Source organism: Melanaphis sacchari, unplaced genomic scaffold (genome assembly GCF_002803265.2).
Source record: "Melanaphis sacchari strain LSU unplaced genomic scaffold, SCAv2.0 Contig0_pilon_pilon, whole genome shotgun sequence".
Taxonomy (NCBI): Eukaryota; Metazoa; Arthropoda; class Insecta; order Hemiptera; family Aphididae; genus Melanaphis; species Melanaphis sacchari.
The window spans coordinates 9,855,401-9,864,375 of NW_020270366.1; the positions used below are offsets into that span (position 1 = coordinate 9,855,401).

Below are 8,975 nucleotides of genomic sequence, written 5' to 3' on the forward strand. Positions count from 1 at the left end.
TTTTTTTTTTTTATTATTGTTATTAGAAAAATTATACGTCATATATAATAATAATATAATCAATTAAATTTTATTCGTTATTCAATTTATTAAAAAAAAAAAAATTAAGATTGAAATCTGGATTTGTTGATTATATTTTGTTTTTTTATTGAGAATTGAGGATGATAATAAGCTGTGATAAATATGGTATCCAGGTTTCAATCCAGTTAATTATATGCTTCATTTAATCATCTAGGATTTAAAATAATAGGATAAATAATGTTTGTTAAAAAATAATTTCAAAAGTGCCTTGAGCACATTATAAAAATAAAAAAAAATTTTAATTTAACTAATAATTTGGCCTTTATGTGATATATTTTGAATTGTATATTACTATTATGTAATTATATTTAAACATTGATTCCAATACAAGGTTTCAGCATAAAAATAAATTGTATATCAATATTATAAATAAAGGCCTCTTTGAAAATATATTTTAAACTTTTCAATAAATACATAGGATAATGTAGGTAATTAAAATTGCAATCGCAGGGTGATAATTTAATTGTTCATTGTTTTAAAGCTATTATATTATTTTGTTAACAGAAAAAATGTTGCCTAATTTTTAGTTAAACAAATTAAGTTGGGTTTTTTTTTTTGTTGTATGTAAATAAATGAATTATTTGAAAAAGGAAATATTTTTGTTTTTTTTTTAATATTATTTAAAAAAATAATATGTATTCTTGTGACCTTGTTTAATACTTCTTATAAATGATATGTAAGTATGTGACTGTTAAATAATTTTGTGTCATTGCTTGTAAATAGTTTAAATATTAAAGGAAAATAATCTTGGGATAACCAATTAGTGTTTTCCAAGGTATAAATATTTTGTATTATTTTGTTCAACATACACAAACTACAAGCCAGAATATCGAGGGCCAGGCTATCATGGAATTTTTATCTTAGGTCAACAGATAATAAATTACTTTAAATAATACATTAAAACACTCTATTTCTAAGAATATAGTATAATATTGGATAATTTTTATTGTTCCTAAATAAGATATGTAATCTTTACATACTAAAAAGTCATACCACAAAAATTCGATAAATAATTTATTCATTTTATATATATTTTAGAATAATCCAATAACTTTTCTTAAATATATTTAGGATATAAAAAATTTTAATCAGAATTTAAGTGTGGTTGTATATTTAACAGTTAAATATTGTACAATTAATCTATTTCATTCAGTTGAACAGTCAAAAATAATTATACCATAATTTATATTGTATTCATTTAATACAATATAAAATTAAAACATTTACAAACACAATTTAATAATTAATATTTATATGTAATCATAATAATGATAAATATTAGAAAATAAAATAAATCACAGCCACACAAATAAATAATTCAGTAAAATAAATAGAAAAAACAATAATTAATAAATTAATAAACTTGAGGAATACAAATAAAAATTGATATTTTGGAATTTAAAATATGTATTATATTTGGTATTTATTATACAATGGAATTAAATACTATTTTAAAGATCCCAACTAAATAAATGATGTTTTACTAGCATATCTCTAACACCCGCTTTTAATGTCTGAGTATTTTCTTTTTTTGGAGGAAGTTCCCAATCAGGATTTAAATTAAATGGAAATTGTGATAAGACTCTTAATTCACATTTTACTTGCACCCATCCCGGACTGCAAACAAAACTCCATGGCTGATACCTAATATATAAAATAGTTATTAAAAAAATTTTAATTTTGTATTATTAGAGTTATCACCATTTTTTAACAACTTGATCGGAACAACACAATAGCTCTAACCATAAATGTAATGCTTGTTCATTAAGACCAAGACAAACAAGACTTCTTAATTTTACATCCATTTGACAACCAGCGGCATCATGACTTTGGTTTATACATTGGATACATCTATATAAAAGCTTAAAAACAAACATTTAATTTATTTTCTTGAAGTATTTAATATTTTTAATTAGATAATTATGTTAAAAATAAAGGTTATTAATCCAAACATTATTTATATGCCTTTAAAATTGTACTTAAAAAAATAAAATATATATTTACTTCTTCGGGAGTTAACACTTTGCCATCTTCATCTAATCTATATGTTTTACATAACATTAATCTACTATAAACGGAACTATAATCTCTTTCAACTTCGGTCATTGCTGCTTCTTCAATAAATAACCACGGATGACAAGGACCACCTAAGTAAATTTATATTTATAATTTGATAACAATTAACACACATATAATATAATTATATTAAAAGAAAAATGTTTAAAAAGTATAAAACTATTTTAAAATAAATTTAAATTGTTGAATTTATTTATTTTGTGGAAAAATAGAGATAAATTTTTTTTTTTAAGTTTAACATAAATATTATAATTTAATAAAATATAATTAATTATTACATTTAATAGGTTTGTTTAAAGACAATTGCTACAAAACATTTATTTACCCAAAAATGATGGTCGTTTCATTCCATGTTCAAGAACCTGTTTGATAGCTGGACAAAGAGTTCCTCTAACTAAATCGGTAATAGTTTCTGATATTGAATCATCTCCGGCTACACTATATTGTTTACTTCTTTCATCCAAAAGTTCGACAAACTTTGCAGGAAACCATCCTATATGTTGTATATATTTTTAATTTCATAAAATATATTATCTAAAATTAACTTACCTCTCAAACCATTTAATTCTCCAACCCAACAATGTTCATCTTTACGGCTAATAATTGTAATGATATCATTTTTTCGAAATCCTAATTCATCATCATCGTGTCTTTCAAAATCTATTGATAAAAGAATAATAATTATAGTAGGATGTATTATAGCGAGAGATTTATTAAATGTAAAACACTCATTATTTCAAAAAGCACTAACGTTTTTGAAAATATATATTTTAAATTTTATATTTCGAATCAGAATATAACTTATTAAATGATTTTTAAAAATATATTCAAAACATCAATAGTTCTTGAAATAATGAGTGCCCTACATTAAAAGGATGATCTGATGTATGATAGGCAAGGTTTTGTGGGCTATACTAGTTATGGCTTACCATAAAATTGCATGTTAAGTTTTATTATTGTATACTAAGTTATATTATTTAACTACTGATAATATTTTTATTTTTTTATATATTTTTAATAGTCTTTAATAAAATATACATAGTAATAAATAATAGTTCATAAAAAGGTAGGCAATGGCCAATGGATATGTTAAATTGTAATTCAATGATGTAGAATTGCATATGAAAAAAAAATTTGAGCCAAGACCATCTATATAACTAAGTGCATTAATTTTTTTAATAAAATAGCTATTTGAATTAATTCATTTTACTGTTGATATTAAAGTAGGTTAATTCAATTATAGCCAAAAATGTTGCATTTATTATATTATTAATATTTAATTATAATAATTTATTAGACCCACCTTACTATTTATTAAACTTATTAAACTCAAGAAAAAAATACAAAAAACATACAAATGCTAGAAATCTCTAAATAAAATATTTATCTAGACAACTATTTCAAATTTAATTATTTTATTTTAAATATAGTTTTAATTAAATTGCAATCTTATATTTTTAATAATTTTTGTATTTTAAGGTTGAAGGTGGCAAGTTAAGTTATTAATATCTAAAATATTATTATTGACTAATAATATAAATATTTACCTAAAAGTGCTTTAGCTCTTCTCTTTTTATTCCTTGATACATTTGCATATGTTTCTAAGTCTCTTGAGTGACTTTCTTTAGTATAGTCTGGTTTTAATGAAAGATTACTAAGTTTAGGATCAACAAATACAAAATGACGAGATACTTGCATAATTGCTTCTCTTAAGTCAACCAAAAATTCTAAAGTAATAATTATAATTTTTATTATTAATAATATTTTGAATTTAAATAATTGAAAATATATTAGTTAATGATTTTGACAAACCAGTTTGACGAATATTTTTGCATTTTAAAATAACTTTGGAATTATCTTCATTAATTTCATCGCCAAAAAGCAATACTTGCATTATAGATCTAGATTTTCGAATTTGTCTTCTAATAAAAAATATAAAAAATTGAAATTAATAGTGTTATTTATTAATTATTTAAAATATTAAAAATAATTTCTAACCTATTAAGATGTTGTTTGGGCAGGTTTGTTGAAGAATTTATATTTGGAACTAAAGCTCCTCCATCAGCCATTAAATATCCTAAATATCGTCGTCGATAAGCTTCAATTTTTTCATTAGTTATTTCTGGACATACTTCAAAACATACCTAAACAATTGATATTCAATATCTTATTCATAATAAAATAAAATAAAATGTAAACAATTTATTAATTTATATTCACTTGAAATAATTCATTGATGTTGGATATATTTCCTGGTATATTAGATAATGCATTGAATATATCAGCTGAATTATCAAGCGTTTTCAATAATGGTTCTAAAATCAGTAAAAAACAAAAAATTAGTTTAAATAAAAAAAAAATAATATATATATTATATTACATTGAACAAAAAAAAAAATTAGTTCTTTAGTTAAAATATGAATATTCCCAAATTTATAAGTTTATATACAATTCATCTTAAGATTATTCATAACATTCACATTTCTATACAAATAAATAATAATTACTATTATAAAAAATTTATAGAAAAAAAAAAATGAGTGGAACAGTGTTAAATTAAAAAAAAAAAATGTTGCCATCTAAAACCAATATTTAAAAGCAATTTTTTTTGTTAAGTTCCTATATTAAGTTTAAAAATGAAAAAAATGTAATAGAATAATATGCACTTAATGTTGTTTTATAAATTAGATATCTAATAGTTAATTATAAAATTCTATAACCAATGCTAATACATTAGAATCCAAGCACCTAGTTATTACATATCAGAAAATAAAAATTACATTTACCTTTTGATTTGAGAAGACCAATTGTAATTTGAAAAAGAATAATTGACCCCTCAAAGAATAATAAATCCCAAATTCTTAATAAAACTTTAAAATTGACAACGTTGGAAAATAATGTCAAAAACCAGTTAACAGTAATTAAACTCAATTCTATATCATGTAATCGCAAAAGTTGACAAATTCCTGGTAAACAATTTCCTAAAACAGTTTGCAACACCTGTTGATCCGCTTTCACACCTTCAATAAAACAAATATTAAAATATACGAATTAAAAAATATTTATTACTATACTGTTTCAGTATAGTACCTATTAAAGTTGTAGTGTAGTATAATGCAGGTAATAAATCTTCAACAATAGCACACATTACCCAAAATGATTCTTCTTCTTCAAGTATAAGTAAGAGTGATGCCACAATCATACTAGTTCCTTGGCAATAACTAAACATTATTAATTGTTAATATCAGTAAGTTAATACTATACAATATCTCCAGGAGGGAAGTAAGTAGTGACTGGCTAACATAAAATGAGTATATAACTAAAATTATTGCACAAAACCTTTAAAAAAGGAGAGGATATTGTTTTAGGAGCCATAAGAATTTAAAAAATAGATGATTTTTGACAGAAATTTTTCTAGTTTGTTTTAATAAATTTTTATTTGTCTTTTTTAAAAGCAAAAATATAATAAAAATGATTTAGAAAAATAAAAAATATCACTACTAAAACAAATTTTACAGATCTGAAAAAAATGTGTAGTTTATATGGTTTTGATTAAAAAACAATTAAAGAAAATTAAGGATTTAATTATAGGAAAATTATTGTTATATCTCTTTGATGCTAACAAATCAATGATACATTGTATACATTCTGTTTAATAGAATTGATATAAATTACCCAATATCAGGGTATAGCCAAGCTAGTGATCTCAATACTCTTCGTAATCTTGGAATTCCAGTACTCTGTAGATTATTAAAACAAACATGGCTTGGCATAGTGCGCAAAAGATCTTTTTCAATTTGTTTTGATGAAACCAAAGTATCATTATTTGATGATCTTACTATTTCTTTGTAGTTGATGTTATGTGATTGTTTTTTCAAATATGCACCTAAATTGTAAATAATAATTTATTAATTATGAATTAAAATAAACATTTTAAAAAAAAAATCATACCTGCATGTGTAGTTTTTGTCTTACTAATATATTACACAGCAAATCATGCAATTAGAAGAATCCATTTTATTCAGTTATTTTTAGAGAGTTGATAAATTTAAAATTTTAAAATAATCATAATTTGTTTTGATTACAAAAATTAAAATATAAAAAAAAGGAAGAGCCTGATGATGGTTATATCTTTAAATCTGATAGTCAACAACAAATCTTAAAAATAAGATTGTAAGATAAATTTTTCTGAACATAAAATTGGCAATGATATGTGTTTGTAAAACAAAAAAAAACACTTGTGGGTACAAATAGTACACCATCTTAACAATATATAAAAATATTTAATACCAGAAAATCTCATCCATAGCTGGGGTCTAAGTGAATGTGGTATACCTTGACGAACCATTGACTGTAATATTTCTGAATGAGGTTTCAAAGTTATTTTTTCTTTTTCTGACAATTCCTTTATGTACAAATTTTCAAAGTAGTTGATCCATTGATTTCTATTAGAATATAGCAAAATAAAAATTATTTAATAATTATTACCATAATGTAACACCAAATTAGTGTATTTTTAACCCAGATCAATGAATTTAAAACAAAGGTATCAAAAAAATAAATAAATAAAAATTGTAAATAAATGCTATTTTGGAGTTTGGACACTTTTGAGATCAAAATCTTTATCTAAAAACCAAAATATTAAAATATTTATTATGAATTTGATAAGGCCTATCATTCTTTATAATTCTGAGATATGGACCCTAAAAAAATCGAAAAATAATTAAGGCAGGACACTTTTGAAAGGATAATATTAAGGTAAATATATAAATACTATTTCAACATAAAATTCCAATTTTCCTTATTTTGTTTTTTTTTGTTTTTCCAGATCATTTTAAATTTCAACTTCACAAAAATACCAACTAGATCCAATATAATACTAGAAACAACTTTTAAAATTAAAAATCAAAATATTTTTTTCTAATATATATATATATATACATACATATTTAAATCAAATTCACTCTACTCAGAATTTAAATACACCAACAAACAATGGTTGAATGATATGTTTATTGATAATAATTAAAAAAGTAATACCTGTGTTGAGGATCTTCATATATATCATCTACTAAAATACATTCCTTTGACAAATCATTTTGATTTTCAATGCGAAATCCAAATTCATCAAACCTTTAAATTAACATATTAATATAATATACTTAGATGAAATGAATATTTTCAAAAAATAAATAAATTTGAATTAATGGCTACTTTGTAGAAATGTATAGCAATACAATTGATTTTATAAAATACATTGAGCTTTAAATTATACATATTTCAAAAAAAAAATTGTTAAACATTTTAAATACAGAATACATACAATGAATAATAATATGATTTCATACACACTACTTAAATAAATGTAAAAATATAAATTAAAATAACGTAAGTTATGAGATATTTAATTATTTTAACAAAAATCAGTTTGATTAAGTATATCTAAATATTTAGTTTTGTTATTTAGTATTTATATTTCAAATTAATTTATTTTGACCATTACTATGCATCTAGTAAAAAAAAATGTATCCAGTAGAATAATAAATAAGGAAAACTTATACTTGATATTAATTTTCTTTTAAATTTTCTTAAGTGTGTACTTTAACTTTATATAATAAATTAACTTTACATAATAAATTAAAAATTACCATTGATGACTAGGTGGAGTTGTTTTATCATATTGAGTATAGCTAACAACAATATCTTCAGGCCACATAGAAGGAGTTAGACCAGAAAATGGTTTCCCTTTGGTCAATTTAATGTTACTGCCCCATTCTTTCAAATTATCTAAAGCAAGTGCATTTTTCAATTCTTCATTTATAATAAAGTCATTGTCTTCTTCATCTTCTGTTTCTAGAGCAGTCTCAATCCGAACCTGCTAAACATAAACATAATTATATATTTAAAAATATATCAATTTAATGATGTTCAATTATATTGAGTGTCTATTTGAACAAATAATGAAAAAGTATCTCATTAAATTATGAAGCATACGCTTCTGGTTTGATATAAATAGTTTATACAATTCCATGATCCTAAAACCATAAACAAAACAACTACACATATTTTGAATTACTTACATTATCCTCTTTTCCTAAGTATCCGTCATGTGATCTTGTCAAAAATAATTGTTTTAAATCCATTTTTGAAACCTTATAATAAAATTTCTTTACAAGAGTTAAATATTAACATATGTTAAGATCTAAACGATACCTGAAACTTGAAACTATAAATTATTCAAGTACAAGTACATTTTTTCTTTTTATTGTATGGTAAGTAATAGAATTTGTATACATATAAATACATAAAATATACTTATTACTGCAATAATATTAATGATTATAATAATTTATCTATTATGTATGTAAAAACGATATACGTTTAAGTATCTACAGAACCATAGAACTGTACACCAACTCATTTGATAGGACGTGTTTTTGATTAGGTGATATCAAATACAATATCGTCAGTGATAACTGATAACTCGTAAAATGTTAATCCACTAATTTCACTACTTCATTCATAGATACTATAAAATTTAAATTTTAAGTAAATTTTTTTTTCTAAATTCAGTTTTCAATCGAAATTATTAAAAAAAAAAATTCTGCACAAGAATTTGAAATTAAAAATAAATATCATAGTTCAAAAATGTAAAACAATCAACAATAGATAACGATAAAAAAATAGTAAGCAATACATATTTTTTCTTCAAAAATGTTTGTGTAACGACTGTAACGAATTTAAGTTATGCAAGAAAAAATGTTTAAAAAATGTTAATATCACAGATTATGTGAAAATTATGTAAATAAACAATTGAT

The 8,975-nt window shown here is 22.1% G+C and overlaps 1 protein-coding gene across 2 annotated transcripts; it reads right to left on the reverse strand.

Moving 5' to 3' along the window:
* Positions 1-1,464: 1,464 nt before the first annotated feature.
* LOC112600862 (small G protein signaling modulator 3 homolog) lies at positions 1,465-8,446 on the reverse strand. Of its 2 annotated transcripts, none has more exons than XM_025348190.1 (16): positions 8,238-8,446; positions 7,806-8,032; positions 7,198-7,290; positions 6,448-6,602; positions 5,833-6,043; positions 5,248-5,378; positions 4,944-5,177; positions 4,378-4,472; positions 4,156-4,301; positions 3,970-4,079; positions 3,705-3,884; positions 2,707-2,817; positions 2,483-2,650; positions 2,086-2,228; positions 1,783-1,943; positions 1,465-1,725 (listed from the first exon to the last, which is right to left on the reverse strand). In XM_025348190.1, exons 1-16 carry the CDS (start codon positions 8,298-8,300, stop codon positions 1,533-1,535), a joined length of 2,421 nt encoding a protein of 806 aa, XP_025203975.1. In that variant the 5' UTR covers positions 8,301-8,446; the 3' UTR covers positions 1,465-1,532. The 2 variants fall into 2 exon arrangements, with proteins under 2 accessions (XP_025203975.1, XP_025203971.1); XM_025348186.1 differs by having other exon boundaries at positions 7,806-8,035.
* Positions 8,447-8,975: the final 529 nt, after the last annotated feature.